We start from the raw sequence: 20,257 nt of genomic DNA on the forward strand, positions 1-20,257 counted from the left end.
GCGGAGCCCATGCTACACGGAGTAGGTCTTTGAGGGACCGGAGCATGTGGGAGAGGAGGAAGAAGGGCTTTTGCGCTTGAGAGCAAAGCACTAATTGGCAGGAGTAGCTCTGACCCGCTCAGGGAACTTTGCCTCAAGTGCAGATACGAGGCTAGGGTCCGTTTGGGGAATAAAGATCAGGCTCCGGGACACACACCGCCTCGGGGGCGTTTCAGCAGTGCCCGCGACCGGCGGAAAACAACCCCGCCCTCCGCTTTTCAAATCAATCCCAGCTGGGCGCTCTGGCTGTGTTAGCATAGAGGCGCGGAGCTAGATGGTCACCCTCCTCGGACGCAGACATTTTGGATCCTGGCAGAAGAGCTGGAAACGGCGGGGACCACTACCAAGTCAGGCCGCACCGCCCCGGAACGTGAGCGCAAAAGAGCTCCCGTGGGAGCGACAAAGGCAAGCGGCGGGGCGATCCGCGAGCCTCCTCTCGGCAGAACAAGCTTTCAAAGAGTGGCCCACCGCCCTGCCCTCATCTGAGATGGCGGCTCCGCGGGCGCTCTAGCCGGCGCCTCTCCAATTCCCAGAGGGGGCGGCGGCCTCGCCACTGGCTCTGAGGCGGCTGCAACGCCGGTCGCCACGAGCGTGGGTTCTGCCCCGGCCCTTGGTGGCCTCGCGTACGTGGACGTGGGGGTCTCGGGCCTCTCCCCTTCCCCAGCCGGATCCCCGGCCTCGCGGCCGCCTCAGCCGCAGCCGCTCCGGGCGCCGCCCCGCGCCGGCCGGCTGTAACCGCGCCTCGGGCCGGACGATGCCCAAGAAGCTGCTGCTGCTGCCCCCGCTCTCGGCGTCCTCGACTCTCCGCGCCCCGCGAGCCAGCCCCGCCGCCCGCCCGGCCATGAACGCCGCCCGCACCGGCTACCGGGTCTTCTCGGCCAACTCCACGGCCGCCTGCACCGAGCTGGCCAAGCGCATAACCGAGTAAGGGGGCGGGGCGGGGCCCCTGGCCGTGGCGGGGGCGGGGGGGGGGGCGTCCCGACGCCCCTTCCTCTCGGCGCCGCCCTGCACCCGGGCCGCGGAGCCGCGGGCCGGCCTGTTCCGGGCCGGACCGACCCTTGCGGGTGGCCATTCTGCACCCGCGACGCGATCGGCGGACTCTGACTTCTCCCCGCGCCGGCTGCGCGGCACCGCTCGCCCCACTCCCACTTCCCGGGCAGGGGCGAGGCTGCCGTCGCCCCGCAGAGAGGGCCCGGAGGGGGACCCTGGGTGCGGCCCCCTGCCCCACAGTGGGAGTTGACCTCGGAGCCGGGTCGTCGCCACTCCCCGGTCTCCTCGGTGGGCCCGAGGCCCGCAGGTCCCCGGGCTATAACACGCTGACCCGGCGATGGGGGGCGCTGCGCCCGGAAGGGGGGCTGCGCGGGGGCGGGGGGCGGCGGGAGGGCCTTGCAGGTGGCAGGCGCCGGGTGCACCAACCCTAGCCGGGGTGGCGGAGAGAGCAGCGAGGACGGGACAACTGCAGGGGAGCAGATTTGTCAGAGTTGGTCATAGAAATAAGTCTAACCGAAAAAAAAGAAAGAAAGAAAGAAAGAAGTCTAACCGTATTTTCTTAAGTGAGCTTTGGATTCGAGCAGTCATTTGAAAGGAGCTCTTTGCCTTTCCGTGTGTTTTTAACCCAAGGAAGCCTGTGATCTCAAGTGGCTTCTGGGGTCTGACAGCTCTGAGATGTCTTTCCCCAGTCTTGCCACTTACTAACCCTGTGGCCCTGGGCAAGAGACTTGATTTTCCTGAATTCCATCGGTAAGATAGGGACGGCGTTGTTATCTACCGGGCAGGAACATCGTGAGCAGGAACAAAATCATGTAGATAAAGCTTGTAGCTGAGCAGAGGCTCACAGTGGCCCTCGGAATAATAACTCTTTTCTAGTTGGCTCTTGGAGAGTCCCAGAGCTCTAATGCAAAGGAAGAGCCTTCGGAACCCTTTCCAGATAAACTTGTTACAAATCTAAGGTATAAAATGAATAGCTTGCTTTTTTAACGTTTAAAGTCATTTTTATATCTTGAAACAGTTTTACATTAGAGTTTCTCTGGATTTTTCAGAGTTGATGAATAATTGCAAGGATATAATTTTGGATTCTAGATGGAAATGTCGGAGGGAAACTTCAGTCCTATTTTCTCAGCAATGCCTATTTTCTTTTCAGTTGGGGGTTTGAAGTGAGATTAGAAGAGTAAATCCTCTCTACTACCTAGTTTCTGTTTCTAACCCCTGATAAATGTTGGCTTTTTGAGGCCAACTAAAATGCTAACTTTAAATATAAAGCTCATGTTTGTTTTGGGTCAAATTCACCACAGTGACCTTGCTGAAAGAAAGCAGATGGAGGAGGGCACATTTAAAAGGTCAGTGGTTTTGCTTTTTTGTTTTAATGATAGATTCTTCTCTGCCTTGTTCCAGAAATGCTTAAAGATTTTAATTTTCATGTAATCACTACCCCCAATGTGGGTCTCAACCTCACGACCCTAATTGGGATCAAGAGTCCCATGCTCTTCAGACTGAGCCAGCCAGGCGCCCCCAGAAGTGTTTTATTTTTATTTTTTTATTAAAAAAATTTTTTTTTAATGGTTATATTTATTTTTGAGACAGAGAGAGACAGAACATGAGTGGGGAGGGGCAGAGAGAGAGGAAGACAGAATCCAAAGCAGGCTCCAGGCTCTGAGCTGTCAGCACGGAGCCCCACGCGGGGCTCGAACTCGTCAACTACGAGATCATGACCTGAGCCAAAGTCGGACGCTCAACCGACTGAAGACACCCAGGCACCCCCAGAAATGTTTTAAATTACTGTAAATAATATTTGTAAATACTTCCTTTATCTGTTTCGTATGTTGAGTTTCTGAGTAAGATTTTATTTGAAAAAAGGCTTTTACCACTGAGCAAAGCGCGAAGGTCCCTGACGTTAGAATATTTTATTTCCATGACTGCTTTTGGATCTGAACTTCCAAGCAGCGATTTTCAAATACTTTTGGGTATACACTTGAATCAGTAGAAAAGTTAGGTGTGCTCGATTCCCAGGATGTGTGTAAGTTACATACGTGTTATAATTAACCCCCTTCATCTAGCTTCAATTTAACAACTTTTTGTTAGTCTTATTTCATTTACTTTACCTATCTCTCACTTTTGGGGGGGCTAGATTCTTCTTTTTTTATTAAACTAAGCTCTAGGGATGCCTGGGTGGCTCAGTCGGTTAAGCATCTGGCTCTCGATTTTGGCTCAGATAATAATCTCAGGGTTCATGAGTTCAAGCCCCACATCAGGCTCCATGCTGATGGTAGGGATCCTGCTTGGGATTCTCTCCCTCTCTGCCCCTCCCCTGCTCCTGCACACATGCTCTCTCTGTCTCTCAAAATAAATAAACTTAAAAAAAAAAAAAATGTGAACTAAGCTCCATACCCAATGTGGGACTTGAACTCATGACCCGGAGGTCAAGAGTTGCTTGCTGTACCGACTGAGCCAGCCAGGTACCCCCCAAGGATTTTTTTTTTTTTAATTACAGTAAAATGTACATAACTTAAAATGTACCATTTATTTAACCTTTTTTTGAAAATATTTTTATTTTTTTTTTTTATTTTTTTTTTTTTTTAAAATTTTTTTTTTTTTTCAACGTTTTTTATTTATTTTTGGTACAGAGAGAGACAGAGCATGAACGGGGGAGGGGCAGAGAGAGAGGGAGACACAGAATCGGAAACAGGCTCCAGGCTCCGAGCCATCAGCCCAGAGCCTGACGCGGGGCTCGAACTCACGGACCGCGAGATCGTGACCTGGCTGAAGTCGGACGCTTAACCGACTGCGCCACCCAGGCGCCCCTGAAAATATTTTTAATGTTTATTCAGTTTTTGAGAGAGAGATGGAGACAGAGTGCGAACAGGGGAGGGGCAGAGAGCAAGGGAGACACAGAATCCAAAGAAGGCTCCAGGCTGTGAGCTGTCAGCCCCAACACGGGGCTCGAACCCACAAACCACGAGATCATGATGTGAGCTGAGGTCAGACGCTTAACCAGCTGAGCCACCCCAGCACCACACCATTTAACCATTTTAAGCGTACAACTCAGTACAACTCAGTAAATACATCTACAGTGTTGTGTAGCTGTCACCAGTATCCATTTCCAGAACTTTTTCATCATCCGGAACAGAAACTCCATACCCTTAAAACACTAACTCCCCGATCCCTTCCCTTCCAATCCCTGGTCATTTCTGTTCTCCTTTCTGTGTCTGAATTTGCCTCTTCTTAAGTACCTCTTATAAATGCAATCATGCAATATTTGTCTTTTTGTGTCTGACTTCTTTTACTTAGAATCATTTTTTCAGGGTTCATCTATATTATAGCATGTATCAGAATTTCATTCCTTTTTAAGGCTGAATAATATCCTATTGTAGACTTGACTGGAATAATTCTATTTATTTATACTGTGCACAGTATTTGTTAGTTCTTTGCTTATCAAGAGAAACTATTTCATACCCCAATATCCGTGTTTCATAGTTAGGAAACCCAGGTCAGTGACAAACTTCCATGGAACCCAACCCGAAAAAATTCTTTACATTCCAAAACCACTTTGCACCCCGAGAGGCACCAGCCGTCTTCACCTCAGAATCTCTCAGGGAATCATAATTTCTGTAGAAATTTGCCTATGCCTTCTTTCTTGGTTCCGCCGCAGCAACCTGGGGAGAAGGCTGCAGCCCGCTAGGATATAAGAATCCTCCACAGTCTAAACTCTCAGACACTTGGCCAGAAGGCCTTGCATCTGACGTTTCCTCAAAGCCCCGGAAAGCCACAACCTCCTCTACCCAGCGGCCTTCCTCGCTGTCCTGCGTGTGCGGCTGGAGTATTTCTAAACAGATTCCCCCCTCACATCATAGCATTTCACTCACTAAAGTGGTAATGCTACCTGATAACCAGGAAAACCTATGATGGGGCACCTGACTGGCTCAGTCAGTGGAGCGTGTAATTCTTGATCTTGGGGCTGTGAGTTCGAACCTCACAGAGGGTATAGAGATTACATAAACATCTTTAAAAAAAAAAAAAGCAAAACCTATGACATCATTAATTCCTTAATATCATTTAGTATCAAGCCCTTGTTCATAGTTCCCTCCCCTGTGTCAAAAATGGCTTTTTGTTCCTAGTTTATTCTAATCAGGATCCCAAGCAACATTCACACTGCATTTGGTTAATGGCACTGGAGTCTATTCGCTTTTGGCCATTGCATTTACCTGTGACTCGTGGTTTTGGAATCGGTGTTGGTAGCCACGCGTCTGTTTGGGAATGGTTTTCCAAGACCGTTATTCAGAAAACAATGAACTAGACATTAAACTTTGGCTGTGGATTCCCCTCCCCCCCCCCCCCCCCCCCCCGGTTGAGCAGTGTGTTACAAAATGGTGGGCCCTTGAAGCTGCTTGTGGAACAGTGGAGGGTGTGTGGTTCTTAATGCATTAAACTTTCTGAACTTTTCTGGGTTTTGGGGAAAGAATGCTAGTCTAGTTATTTTAGCCTTTTTGTTAAACATACACATAGGAACTGAAGTGTTTTTTTTTTAAAGAGCTTATTGCCTTTACCTCCCCCCCCCCCCCCCCCCCCCCCCCCCCGCCATAGGCGTCTTGGTGCGGAATTGGGGAAATCTGTGGTCTATCAAGAGACCAATGGAGGTAAGTGAAAATGATTTCTTAAACATCCTTTGTTCTCTAAACTGTTTAGTCATCTGACGTGGGTTTTTCTTTTTAATGTTTATTTACTTTGGAGAGAGAGCAAGAGGGGGAAGAACAGAGGGAGAGAGAGAGAATTCCAAGCGGGCTTCATGCTTCAGTGCAGAGTCTCACATGGGGCTCGAACTCAGGAAACATGAGATCATGACTGGAGCCAAAATCAATCGTTGGTCTATTTTTTTTTTCCCCTTTTTTAGGAAGAAAGAGCACATGTAAGTGGGGGAGGAGCAGAGAGAGGAAAACAGATTGCTAAGCAGGCCCCACACTGTCAGCACAGAGCCCGACGTGGGGCTTGAACTCACGAACCGTGAGATCATGACCTGTGTTGGACACTTAACTGAGCCACCCAGGAGCCCTTCAACTGACATGTTTTTAAAAGGCTGATACTATTCCCGTGTAACATGAAAACATTTTTCTTTAAGATCATTCACTACTTGCCTCTAAATCTTTCTTTCTTTGTTCTCTTTCTTAAAGTCTCCTTCCCCTGTTTCCAGGATAATGTGACTGTCTTGTCATTTCACAGTGAAAAAAGGAGAGATGTAAAGAATATGTTTTCTCTCCTATATTGGGCTATGTTTGCTAAATGCCCTTTACATCTGTGTCTCCTTATGTCATCAAATGGCATCTAGAGCAATCTGGTACCAGGTAGTAATGACTTTTTAAAAAAACCAGTTTTGACGTCCGACTTCGGCTCAGGTCATGATCTCACGCGGTTTGAGTTTGAGCCCCATGTCCGTCTGCACAGAGCCTGGAGCCTGCTTTGGATTCTGTCTCCTCTCTCTGCCCCTCCCCACTTGTGCAGTATCTCTCTGCCTCTCAAAAATGAATAAATGTAAAAAAAAAAAAAAAAAAAAAAAATTAAAAAACAAACCAGGGGCGCCTGGGTGGCTCAGTCGGTTGAGCGTCTAACTTCAGCTCAGGTCATGATTTCACTGTTCGTGAGTTCGAGCCCTGTATCAGGCTCTGTGCTGATGGCTCAGAGCCTGGAGCCTGCTTCGGATTCTGTGTCTCCCTCTCTCTCTGCCCCTCCCCTACTTGTGCTCTGTCTCTCTCTGTGTCTCTCAGAAATAAATACATGTAAAAAAAAAAAAATCAAAAAAATAAATAAATAAAAATAAAAAACAAACCAAACAAACCCAGCTTTGAGTTCTTTCAGCCTAATTTTTTTTCTCAGTTATCTTGTAGACTCTCATCCTGGGTTGGTAACCCATTTTTGCTGCCCTCTGAGTTTCCGTGGAAAATTGTGACATTAAATGATAACGCTTCAAAGCACTTTGCTGATCTGGGGTGCCTGGGTGGCGCAGTCGGTTAAGCGTCCGACTTCAGCCAGGTCACGATCTCGTGGTCTGTGAGTTCGAGCCCCGCGTCAGGCTCTGGGCTGACGGCTCGGAGCCTGGAGCCTGTTTCCGATTCTGTGTCTCCCTCTCTCTCTGCCCCTCCCCCGTTCATGCTCTGTCTCTCTCTGTCCCAAAAATAAATTAAAAAACGTTGAAAAAAAAAATTTAAAAAAAAAAAAAAAAAAGCACTTTGCTGATCACCCGTGTCCTAGGAGTGCTGCATCGTAAATCTAGTGAGGCTGTGTACTTCAGGCCGTACAATGCCCTGTGAAGACAAGTTAACGTAAAATAATTTGGAACTGGGGCGCCTGGGTGGCTCAGTCGGTTAAACGTCTGACTTCGGCTCAGGTCGTGATCTCACAGTTCAAGCCCTGCGTCGGGCTCTGTGCTGACAGCTCAGAGCCTGGAGCCTGCTTCGGATTCTGTGACTCCCTGTTTCTCGGCCCCTCCCTCACTTGCACTCTGTCTCTCTGTCTCTTAAAAATAAATAAGCATTTAAAAAATATGTTAACCCCCAGATATCCTTCATCCCGCTTCCACACTTAGAAACTTGGTTTTTATTTTAAGTTTATTAATTTATTGTTTTTTTTTAAGTTTATTAATTTATTTTGAGAGAGAGAACAAGTGGGGAAGGGGCAGAGAGAGAGGGAGAGACAGAATCCTAAGCAGGCTTCGCGCCATCAGCACGGAACCTGACGTGGGGCTCGAACTCATGAACTGTGATATCATGACCTGAGCTGAGATCAAGAGTCACTGTGCCCCTTAGTAACTTTTTTTAAAAGTTTTATTTATTTAAGTAATCTCAACGCCCCACGTGGGGCTCAAACTCACGACCCTGAAGTCAAGCGTCGCGCGCTCGACTGCGCCAGCCAGGCGCCCCCGCACTTAGTAACTTTCTACTTGGTGACTTTAAAAACTTCATCTACCGTCAAGACAAGTCAGGAGATACTGGTATTCAAAAACCTAAAGCTGAAAGCAGATAGACGAGCTAGTCTGTTTAGCAGTGACAATTTTATTTATTTATTTTTTTTAATTTTTTTTTCAACGTTTTTTATTTATTTTTGGGACAGAGAGAGACAGAGCATGAACGGGGGAGGGGCAGAGAGAGAGGGAGACACAGAATCGGAAACAGGCTCCAGGCTCCGAGCCATCAGCCCAGACAGAGCCTGACGCGGGGCTCGAACTCACGGACCGCGAGATCGTGACCTGGCTGAAGTCGGCCGCTTAACCGACTGCGCCACCCAGGCGCCCCTAGCAGTGACAATTTTAATTTATGGTGATGGCATCTGGGGAGCTCCTGAGATGAAGCACCTGAGGACGAGAAGGTGGTTTAACCAACCCCACTATTCGCTCTCTGGGTCTTTGTATTTTGCTGTTGTTGTTTTTAAGTAGGCTCCATGTTCAACATGGGGCTCGAACTCTCGACCCTGAGATCAAGAGCCGCGTGTTCTACCTACTGAGCCAGCTGGGCGCCCCATCTCTTGGTCTCTTTCTGTCACATTAGCCTGAAAAGTCTCCCAGCCTTTGGCGTTGCGTTGTCTCTCCTGGATCAGTCCTCGCCTGCTTGGTCCAGGTCTTCCACTTGGGGACCTCAGGACAGGGCCCGAGGCCTCCGCATTTGTGGGAAGAAGGCAGTTAACTTTTGACCTCTTTACTTTTCCCCAGGCGTCCTGTCTTTATTTCGGTGATGGGTTTGCTTTTTTGGACCCCGAGATTTTATGTGGATCTGTTTGTGTTACTTTTTTGCCTTTTAGCGTATTTTTGGGGTTTTTTTCCCCTTCAGCTTCACTATTTTTATATGGATGCTCGTCATTCTGAGATCTCTTGCAGAATTATTTTGGTGCGCTAGGTGAAGTGTTGATTTAGATTTCATCTTGACTCCATCCATGTGCTGCCCCATTAGTGTATCACGAAGTGCTTTCCCTAAACTATTGGACTTTTTTTTATTTTTCAGAAACAAGAGTTGAAATAAAAGAATCTGTTCGTGGCCAAGATATTTTCATTATACAAACAATACCCAGGTAAGATTAGCATTAGAGGTAAGATTTCCTCTAAAAATCTTAGCGATAGAATTCGGTTATCACAGAAGCAACCCTTCTGTTTTCTTTTTTTTTTCTTTAATGTTTATTTATTTTTGACCGACAGAGAGGGACAGAGCATGAGCAGGGGAGGGGCAGAGAGAGAGGGAGACACAGAATCCGCAGCGGGCTGAGCCACCCAGGCGCTCCGAAAAGCTTTTTGTTGTTAAATCCGATGCATGGCCCCTGCGGAGGCACAGTTTTTGCACTTTTTTTTTTTTTTTTGGCATAGTGGCCCATTTCAAGCTGCTCTGGTGTCGATGGTATCTGTGTATGTCTCTGGAAAGTGCAGACCTTCCTGTCTTGGTTTATTGAGATTCCTGAGACTGTGGTCGTGGTAAGAATGGCCCTTGGGGCGCCTGGGTGGCTCAGTCGGTTAAGCGCCCGACTTCGGCTCAGCTCATGATCTCACAGCTTGATTCTGGGTCTTCCTCTCTCTCTCTCTCTCTCTCTCTCTCTCTCTCTCTCTGCTCCTCTCCCACTCATGCTCTGTCTCTCTTTCAAAAATAAATAAACATTAAAAACAAAAGATGAGAACAGCGCTGGAGGCCATCGGGGTGAGGCTCTTACATGTATCTTCTTTTTTTTTAATTTTTTTTTTTTCAACATTTTTTATTTATTTTTGGGACAGAGAGAGACAGAGCATGAACGGGGGAGGGGCAGAGAGAGAGGGAGACACAGAATCGGAAACAGGCTCCAGGCTCCGAGCCATCAGCCCAGAGCCTGACGCGGGGCTCGAACTCACGCACCGCGAGATCGTGACCTGGCTGAAGTCGGACGCTTAACCGACTGCGCCACCCAGGCGCCCCTACATGTATCTTCTTTAATCCTTCGCCCAAATCCCACATGGAAGCTACTTTTAGCCTCAGTGAAAATGTGACTTGTAATAAGAAATATATATTTGGGGGCGCCTCGCTGGCTCAGTTGGTAGAGCGTGCGACTCTCGATCTCGGTTAGGGTTGTAAGTTCGAGCCCCAGGGTGTAGAGATCACTTAAAAATGAAATCTTAAAAAAAAAAAAAAGATATATGTGTGTGTGTGTGTGTGTGTGTGTATATATATTTGGTCTTCCTTTCCCAGTGTGTGTGTGTGTGTGTATATATATATATATATTTGGTCTTCCTTTCCCAGTGTGTGTGTGTGTGTGTGTGTGTGTGTGTGTTTGGTCTTCCTTTCCCAGTGTGTGTGTGTGTGTGTGTGTATATGTATATATGTATATATGTATATATATATATATATTTGGTCTTCCTTTCCCAGTGTGTGTGTGTGTGTGTGTGTATATTTGGTCTTCCTTTCCCAGTGTGTGTGTGTGTGTGTGTGTGTGTGTGTGTGTGTATGTATATATGTATATATATATATATTTGGTCTTCCTTTCCCAGTGTGTGTGTGTGTGTGTGTGTGTGTATATATATTTGGTCTTCCTTTCCCAGTGTGTGTGTGTGTGTGTGTGTGTGTGTATTTGGTCTTCCTTTCCCAGTGCTGAGCTCCTAAAACCTAAAACCTGTGGAATTTCCTAAGAGCAAGGAAGGTGTCTTTTGTTATTCATAGCAAGCCCCTTACAGCCACTCCTGCGCTGACGTTATTGAGATGGTTTTTGGGAAGCCTCTAGATCACCACTAGAGGGGGGCTCCTGGGGAAGTCAGCAGAGGATAGAGGGTGGGAACTTTCAGCCCCTCCCTCCCCCATGGGGGTGAATCCGTCCTCAGAAGCCTGTGCCCGAGTGCCTGCAGCACATACCCTGCCTGGACATCTTGTGTTTCCGGTATTTCCATAGGAAGATTCCAAGAAATGGAATTGCTGGGTGTAAACATCCATGCTGCTGTAGTATTGGTAGACAAGGCGCCTCTGATAGATACTTTGATAGTAACTTTGCCCACTAGTCCTCCGGCAATTTTGGTTTTGTGCCGGTTTCCTCCCGGTCCTGGCGCTCTTTTTTGCCTCGTGCTCTTGTTCGATGCTGCACCTTAGAAATGAGGGGGAAGGGGCACCGGCACCTGGGTGGTTCAGGCAGTTGACCTGACCTCGGCTCAGGTCATGATCTCACCACTTGTGGGTTCGAGCCCCGCATCGGGATTTGCAATGACAGCTCAGAGCCTGGAGCCTGTTTCAGATTCTGTGTCTCTCTCTCTGCCCCTCCCCCGCTCATTTTCTCTCTCTCTCTCTCTCTCTCTCTCTGTCTCTCTCTCTCTCTCTCTCTTCCCCCCTCCCTCTTTCAAAAATATTTAAAAAAAATTTTTTTTTAAATGAGGGGAAGACCTGAGGGTCTTGTCTGGGGGCGAAATGCGGGAGCGTGGGAGCTCTGTCACCCGCGAGGCTGCCCTCTGGTGTTGTGCTCGCCAGGGGAGACTAATGTCATCACCCCTGTTGGTGGTGCTGCTGACCAATAGCCCCGGAGGTGGGGCTCACCTTCCAAAACCCCCCTCCGGAGCCCGCAACATATTCCCTTTGCTCCAGTAATCGCACGTTTTTTATTGTTGAGGGTGGATTCAATTTTTTGGAAATGGCAAAAAGCCTTTCTGAATGAAGTGATTATGTTGCATGATTTAAAAAAAAATTTTTTTTAATATTTATTTTTGAGAGGGAGAGAGCGGGGAAGGGACAGAGAGAGAGGGAGACACAGAATCCGAAGCAGGCTCCAGGCTCCGAGATGTCTGCACAGAGCCCGATGCGGGGCTCGAACCCACAAACCATGAGATCGTGGCCTGAGCTGAAGTCAGACGCTTAACCGACTGAGCCACCCGGGCACCGCTATGTTGCGTGATTTAAATGTCTGATACTTGATGTGGAGAACAAAGGCAAAAAAAAAAAAAAAAAAAATGAACTCCTCACAACCTACAGCTCAGTGACAGGTATTTGAGACACGCAGAGTGACCTTCCTCAGGGAGCTTAGCTGCCTCCGCGTTAATACTTTGCTAGAGGCAAGAGGCAGTCTTAGCTTGACGTTCGTCCAACCTCCAGGATCCTATAAAAAATCCCTTTGGAAACTTCCTTTATCTCTAACTGCCCCCTCCCAGCCCCAAGATATAGACTAGCAGTCATTCTCCAAGCATTTGGCCTACTGATAGACATCTGCAGGGTCTCATGACTGCGGTTTTACTGGAGGAAATGACCTCTTCCTCATAAGAGCTAGCCCCTCAAGGTCCTGGACACCTTGCTTCCATGTTCCTTCGAGACTCAACGCTGTCCCTGACCCCCCTCCCGACTTGAAAGTATATAATCAGCCACTCCTCACAACCCCGGTGCAGTGCTTTCTGCCCACAGGTCCTGTGCCCGTGCTTTCATAAAACAGCCCTTTTTTGCACTGAAGACGTCTCAAGAATTCTTTCTTGACCGTTTGCTCCCGAACCCCAACATTTCACATCAGTACTCCAGGAACTTCCAAATATACTGAGCGAGGGAAGGAAGTAAAATGGATGTGAAGCTTACAGAGTGTTTTTTGAAGGACAATTTCCGTGTTTATGTTACAAGGCCTAGTGTGTTGATGTAATGTAAGAAGAGTCATTAAAAGAACATTTACGGGGCGCCTGGGTGGCTCAGTTGGTTGGGTGTCTCACCATCGGTTTCAGCTCAGGTCACGGTCTCACGGTTTCGTGAGTTCGAGCCCCACATTGGGCTCTGTGCTGACGGTGCAGAGCCTGCTTGGGATTCTCTCTCTCTCTCTCTCTCTCTCTCTCTTTGCCCCTTCCCTGCTCACCCTGCCTTTCTCTCTCTCTAAAAATAAATCAACTTTAAAAATTAAAAAAGAGAAGAACATTTATACCTTAGTTGCTTCAGATGATTAAGTCGTGGGGTCGGAGGTGGGGTAAATCCCACCCCGTTGGCATGTTGTCACTCTTTCCATCTATGGTGTCGGCCTGTCATTGCGGTCCTGCGCAGTTCGGCTGGTGTATACAGACCATGTCTGCTTCCTCGTGTCTCATTTATCTTTGTTTATCAAAACCGGCAGAGCAACAAGGGTCAGATTTAATATAGGATGTGATTATCTTAGGGGAAAGAAAAACGAGTCGGTTGGTAAACAATTAAGATTGTCCTGCTTAGATACAAAGACCACGAAAACTAGCCAGGATGTACTTGGAACAGTCTTAGGGAACAGATAAACAAAGCAGAGGCTGCCAGCCAGCTTCTCTTCACCCTGCTAGCCCACAGATTAACTGCCTGCTGTCCGGTTTGTCTAGTGTCCCGCAGGGAACGGGGAGAGCCAGCGTGACAGAGTCTCCTTTGTTGCTTTCCTGACCGAAGGGGTGGGGCATGGGAGGCTTTCCTCAGCTTTGGGCTGGAGGATGTTGAATCCCTTGGCATAGGTCAATAGGAAGAGGAAAAAGTAGAAAATGAAATCCCACGGCAGAAATTAGTAATTAGTGAAAGGGAAGTTTTGCTGAAATCCAGGCTGTTTGAAAATTGTTCGTTTTGTTATGTTAACATCTTACTATCTGGGCGGGCCTTGAGGTGTGCTGCCCAAACCTCACTGCATCCTATGGTTGTGTGTTATAAATGCTATTACAAAGCCAGCTAAAAGCCCAGCCACCTGGGCAGATACTCTTTCGGAATATATTAACTTCAACTCTAACCATATTGCTGACATTGAGGTCTGATGGAAGAAACCACAGCCGGCGGAACTTTTGCAACACCGCCCAGTATCACGCCCCTGGAAGGTTAAGAAAGTTCTAATTGTATTTCCAACATTGTCAAGCAGTCTATATGCGGAAGAGGACTTTGGCTATAGTAGATGTGATGCCTGGTGTTTAGTCTAGATGTGCACGCCTGAGTTATTTACACGCTGTCCTCCAGGTACTGTGTAACCTTCCAGCTTAACATTCAGAGCCCACGAGGCACCAGTTCAGGTGATCCAGTGGGGGAAGAGCAGCTCTCCCCTCTGTGGAATAAAGTCTAAAAGTCTGGGAGGGGAGGGGCACCTGGGTGGCTCAGTCGGTTAAGCGTCCGACTTCGGCTCAGGTCATGATCTCACAGTTCGTGAGTTCAAGCCCCGCGTCGGGCTCTGTGCTGACGGCTCGGAGCTTGGAGCCTGCTTCACATTCTGTGTCTCCCTCTCTCTCTGCCCCTTCCCTGCTCATGCTCTGTCTCTCTCTGTCTCAAAAATAAATAAACATTAAAAAAAAATTTTTTTTTTAAATAAAAAAAATTTTTTTAAATAAAAAAAAAAAGTCTGGGAGGGGGAACGTGGAGTTAGACGTGCCCCCTCCTGGGACACGTGATTACCACGAGGGTGATCCAGTGTGGGCCTCTCGCATTTTCTTCCCCTGTGGTCAGCCCCATTTGCCATTTTAACTGTTGCTCAATAAATATTTGTTGAATATGTGAATGAACTAAAATTGACCAGGTCTAACGAATTCCGAAGTACCTTGAAAGTGTTTGGTAAATGTTTTGTCCGGATTATTGCCAAAAGATTGTGTGTCCCCTAACCTTGTGATGCCCGACTTGGGACAGTATTAGTTTGGGAGCATGAGAAGGAAGAATGTTCCAGTTTATTTCAGAGGAAGGAAATAACCGGAAAATACTGTAACCTGTCAGCAGTCCAGAAGGAAGGTCAGAGTTGTCTCAAAATTGAGCCCTGAGTCCATTATACCCACGCTCTGGGAGAAATGCTTGTGTGACCGAACCCTGAAATATTTACGAAAAATCCAAATTACGAAGGTGAGGTCGGAAGTTCTAGAAGTTGAATGTGGAAGTAAACGCTGTCGGAGCGCAAGGATGTCTTTGCAGCGTGTCACTCCCAGATGCACTGAGGACGGATGCCCTCAGAGAGAGGGACACACACGAATTCAGAGACTGAGAGGAATTGGCCCGACCGCCCTTCAGGCTAGAAAGCAATCTCCATGATGAGTATCTTATTCAACGAAGTCGGTACCGTGTTGATGGCAGGGTTTCCGTTTTGCTGTAAATGAGGGCGTCACTGCTGTGTATCAGACAGTTCAAGAACTGACCCCCAGAGGGCCGGCTGCGCACATGGATAGAAACTAAGACGTGGGAAATGATCCTCTTTCCCAGGAAGGCAAGGGAGATACACTCCTGACTCCAAAGAGAGGGTGTTTGACGATTCTTGAATAATCCAAGGACCATTGGAAGAACATCCTGAAGGATTTCAAGGCTCTCACCTCTTTTTTTTTTTTTTTTCTTTTTTGTGAACAGGGGAGAGTAGTCTTACTGGGTTATGAGGGCAGAGTACCTCCCCCCAGCCATTGAACTCACTCTGCTAGCCCAGTGTGTTCCAAGCTAAGCTAAGGAGGCATCTGCCAGGCCCCTCCCCAAGGGCAGAGTCTTCGGCCCAGTCTCCTGCCCAGTGGGCCCTGTCTCAGATTCTCTGGGAACTCGCCTCCACGAAACTCAGGGAGGACCCTGTCGGGGCCACTTTTGGCTTCCAGTCTCAGACCTTCCCAGGTGACCTGGAGTGGAGTGACACAAGGGACTCAGCTCGGAGCTTCCCTCTGCCCTAAGGTTTTCACCTCGTGTGTGTGTGTGTGTGTGTGTGTGTGTGTGTGTGTGTGTGTTTGGCTGGTTTTGGGTTTTTTGGTTCTCACCTATTTTAAGGGCAGAGCCCTTCTTGGGCACCATCAGCCTTGGCGAAGAGTAGCAATCCACATTCATTAAAATTGAAAGTAGCCTTTCCTTTGAATATCTTTCAGATCCATACTTCTTTCTTTGTCTCTCTCTGAGTAACCTCTGTTGGGAATCTGTGTACTTGAGAAAAAAGGGATGAGATTTTTGAAAACTTAGTTCCAAGACCTCCCCATCCTCCACCCTACCCGCTACCCCTGGAAGAACAAACAGACCAAATCCCTCCTGGCGATGGCAGCTACATAGCAGGACAGTGGGGCCCCCCCTTGGCGTTCGCAGGACGCAGGGGCTGAGTCCGCCGTGCCTGGGATGGTGCCCACGGGTGTTGCTTAACTCTGGCCACCAGCAGTTGACGTCTGCCTCACATGCCACCCCAGTGACCGCATCACTGACAGAACAGCCAGGCGTAGGTGAGTGTGGGTAGCTGTGCTATGGATTTACCTAACCACAGATGACAGCCACAGCTGCAAAGAGCTAACAGCCTTTCCCCTGTATTCACGAGGTGCCATCATAAGCTAGGTGACGATAAAAATGCCTGTGACGCCCATCTTGGCGGCCCATGTGCCATCGCTGACGTTCAGATGTCTTTTAGGGGTTAGTAAATGAAACTCCCCCCCCCCCCCCAAATACAAACTTTACCTGTTTCAGAGATGTGAATACCGCCGTGATGGAGTTACTGATCATGGCTTATGCGCTGAAGACGGCCTGTGCCAGGAACATTATCGGAGTCATCCCCTACTTCCCCTACAGCAAGCAGAGCAAGATGAGGAAGAGGGGCTCCATTGTGTGCAAGCTCCTGGCGTCCATGCTGGCGAAAGCAGGTGAGTGTGGACGCGGACCCTGGGGTGCTCATTTAGGACTCTTCCTGCTTGAGAGTAGTCCCTCCCTCAGAGCTAATTCGGGACCGGTTTTAAGTGTTGCTCACTAATTACTTTCTTCTGTTCCCTTTTGATAGTTCCGGTTAGGGATATGTGAGCTTAGGTGTAAATTCTCATCTTTTTCTTTTCTCTTTGTCTTACTTGAGTGCGACGTCGTCTCTTCTCTAATCTTGGGCTTTTCCGTCATCTGTCACTTCTTTTCATTTCATCTGACCATGAAAACTTCAGCTGTGATCTTGGCATCCGTAGGGGATCTTTTGAGCTCCAGGTCTAGGTTTTATGTATTTGCCTCGGTTAGCTAAATGCCGTTCGTGTGCATAATATTAAAACCAGGTTTTTCTTTTGCTACTTCTCCAGTTTATATAATGCTCTTTTTTTCCCCCCTCCCTGATTGTCTCTCTGTCTAGCAGCTCGTTCTTAATTGCTTTCATTCTGTGTTTTTGTAGCGGTAACATGCTTTCTGGCCTACGAATCAAATGTAAAAACACTTTCTAGTTACTGGGATTTTTGCCTGGCGTGTTTACTTAAAAACTCTAATATATATTTGAGTCCTGAGAAAAAACATTTGGATTCCATTCTCTAAAAATGTGTAATGTTTTGGGGAGGAACAAGAAATACTGCCCTAGAAGTTTTGCAGTGACCTTTGGCCATTTGTAATGTTTTTATACGTGTACCTTTTTTCGATCAGCACTGTTGACTATAAGAGTGTATCTTGTTTTTCTAGAATACTTCTTGACCCATTCTTATGTGACATTTAGAACTTGTTCCTAACTTCAATGTATTATCTTTGTGTTATATGAGTTTTTCTTCTAATAGGTATGTTACTTTGGATTTGTTTTCTTATTCCTTCTGCTTCAGCCACAGGCCTTTTAACATTTCTTCCTAGACTCTTTAGTCAAGGCCTTACTATTTTTTTTTTTACACCCATTACTTCTTTAGTATTTATTAATCCCATATTCATATCTTTGCTTCTGTCTGGTTTTTCTTCATTTTCGGGACCAAGCTAGTTATGATAGTAGAGGAGAGCACTTTTTTCTCTGCTTTAGCGCTCTTTGTCTATGTGGAAGGCATAGGCTCTTTCACATGAGGCTTGACCCATTGTTTAGTCCATTCAGTTTTGTTGAGGTTGCAAATAAAGTCTCTGTAGCTTACGGTGTTTGTTCGCAATCCGTTCCCTGCTTTCAGCCTTCGGTTAGGGAACAGGAGTGGGCGTCTAGTTTGTGGCCACTGTAGCCAGTAACTTGTAGGGGTGAACTTTGTAATTGTTTGTTTTAAAATTTCAGGTTTAACTCACATTATCACTATGGATCTTCATCAAAAGGAAATACAAGGCTTTTTCAGCTTTCCTGTGGACAACCTTAGAGCCTCACCTTTCCTGCTTCAGTATATCCAGGAAGAAGTGAGGAGCATGAGCAAACACCCCATTTTCCTCAAAAGAGACCCTATGTAGTTTTCCTCTGGTATCAGATTTCAATATGGAAGGGCACATCGAATGATCTTTCCCTTAAGTCTTCCTGCCTCAGGCAGCCGGATAGGGTCAGCATAGAGGCAAGGAGGGTCATATTTTGTAAAGCCATTAAAAATAGATTTCCTTCTAAGTATATTTAGCAATTTACCTATGTTTTCTTAAATGAAGGTGTTAAGAATTAATTATTTATCTTCTTGATGTAGCAGTACTTTGGCAATGATGTTCATTGATAAGTGTTAAAAGAATTTTAAATGTGTAAATGAAATCCTAGCGTATCCGATTGCTAGTATGGGTCCCTGTTAGGAGAGGAAAAAGTGTCATGCCAGCATCCAGGTGTTATTTTTGATAACTTTCCAGTATTTTCTTATTTTTCCCCCAAATCTAGATCCCAAATTACAGGAATGCAGTCATTGTAGCGAAGTCTCCTGATGCGGCCAAAAGGTAAAGAAGCTAGACGTTTGTAAAAATTCCTTTTGGGTGCTTCTGAGTCAGAATGAGCTGTTTTGGAATCTAGGGTCTGTCATAATGTGTCCCGGAAAGGCTCCTTGGCTTGAGTGCACGCCCCCCACCCCCCTTCCCATTATTGTCTTGTCCCCACCACAGCTTTGTCTCTAGTCTCCCAACAATACAGATCAGTCTCTGAATTACTCCGTTTTCCTGGGGGAGAAAAGGAAGTTCTTCCTTTCAGGTTCTCAGGAAAAGGAAAACAAAGGGATATGAGCATTTTTCAGGCAGTGGGTTTTTTTTGTTTTTGTTTTTTTTAATGTTTTATTTATTTTTGAGAGAGAAAGAGACAGAGTACGAGGAGGGGAGGGGCAGAGAGAGAGAGGGAGAGAGAGAGAATCCGAAGCGGGCTCTAGGCTCTGAGCTGTCAGCACAGAGCCTGATGCGGGGCTCGAACCCATGAACCATGAGATCATGACCTGAGCCGAAGTCATACGCTTATCTGACTGAGCCACCCAAGCGCCCCTAGGAGTGTTACAATATTGGACAAAGGGTAGAACCAAAATTATCCAGAATCAGATGCTGGCCCACATGTCAACCCCTGGGCCTCTTGAGGCACTTAACGTTCTGGTCTAGGCCTCAGTAAGGCCTCTGATTTGTAGAAATAATTCCTTTGTGTGTCCCTAAAAGCCTGAGTGATGTTTTCGTTTTATGATAGAGTAATGAGATAGTGACACTTGGGTTTTCTTCCCGTGAATTTTGCTGCTTCCCTCTTTCTCTTAGGGCGCAGTCATATGCGGAGAGACTCCGTCTGGGGTTGGCTGTAATCCACGGAGAAGCCCAGTGTACAGAGTTGGACATGGATGATGGTCGTCATTCTCCCCCGATGGTCAAAAATGCCACCGTCCACCCGGGCCTGGAGTTGCCGTGTAAGATTAGCTCTGTGTTTTTATTTCACTTGTAAATGGAAGAAAGTTTGGAGTAGTGTGACTGGCTAGGAGTTAATACGTGTATGGATGTATGCTATCTTGGTATTTCCAGTAATTGAATGGTATTGCATTGATTTCCCGTTTGGTAAAAGGAGATTGTGTTACATTCACAGACATGTGTAAGGACAGTGGAACTGATCTGGGTGGCACTTAGCCTTCAGAGAGTGTGGAATAACTTTAGCTTTAATGAAAATGCTGTATGTGTAATGGTGCGAAATCTTACGCTTCTATACTTTGGTCAGGTCGACAGTAGCAGCCACTGATCAGGCACTAGTCTTTGGTGACCCAGGTGACTTTTAGCTCTTACTTTAGTAATATAGCCCTTCAACCTGATACTTGACTAACTTGCTATTAATTAGTCCAACAGTGTGGAGGCTATTTCTTTCCATGGATTTTGAGTGGTAATGACCTGCATCCTAGACTATAATATATAATATACTTTTTAGAGGGAGAAGATTCTTTCTTTTGTTTAAGTTTACTTATTTATTTTGAGACAGAGAGAGAGAAAGAGCGCAGAGGAGGAGCAGAGAAAGAGAGAGGGAGAGAGCGAATCCCGAGCAGACTCCGCGCTGACAGCGCGGAGCCTGACGCGGGGCTCCAACCCGCAAATGGTGAGATCATGATCTGAGCTGAAATCAAGGGTCGGATGCTCAACTATCTGATCCACCCAGGCACCCCAAAGATTATTTCTTTTTCAAATCTGTATCTATTTGCCATGCCTCAGAAACATACAGAGGTTAATAGAGTGGGAAAATACCAGAATGG

The 20,257-nt window shown here is 47.1% G+C and overlaps 1 protein-coding gene across 3 annotated transcripts in view; it reads left to right on the forward strand.

The window, feature by feature from the left end:
- The first annotated feature begins 326 nt into the window (after window positions 1–326).
- The window catches only part of PRPSAP1 (phosphoribosyl pyrophosphate synthetase associated protein 1), a 28,360-nt gene continuing 8,429 nt past the window's right edge, over window positions 327–20,257 (forward strand). The window contains exons 1-7 of one of the 3 annotated variants that reach the window (XM_058704832.1): window positions 327–963; window positions 5,617–5,669; window positions 9,018–9,084; window positions 16,362–16,534; window positions 17,875–17,990; window positions 18,445–18,500; window positions 19,287–19,432. In XM_058704832.1, the coding sequence (XP_058560815.1) occupies window positions 794–963; window positions 5,617–5,669; window positions 9,018–9,084; window positions 16,362–16,534; window positions 17,875–17,990; window positions 18,445–18,500; window positions 19,287–19,432 (781 nt within the window). In that variant the 5' untranslated portion in view covers window positions 327–793. Of the gene's footprint in view, window positions 964–2,200; window positions 2,376–5,616; window positions 5,670–9,017; window positions 9,085–16,361; window positions 16,535–17,874; window positions 17,991–18,444; window positions 18,501–19,286; window positions 19,433–20,257 lie in introns of those variants that run through there. The other 2 variants (XM_058704833.1, XM_058704834.1) reach the window with 2 other exon arrangements.

Source organism: Neofelis nebulosa, chromosome 16 (assembly GCF_028018385.1).
Source record: "Neofelis nebulosa isolate mNeoNeb1 chromosome 16, mNeoNeb1.pri, whole genome shotgun sequence".
Lineage (NCBI taxonomy): Eukaryota > Metazoa > Chordata > Mammalia > Carnivora > Felidae > Neofelis > Neofelis nebulosa.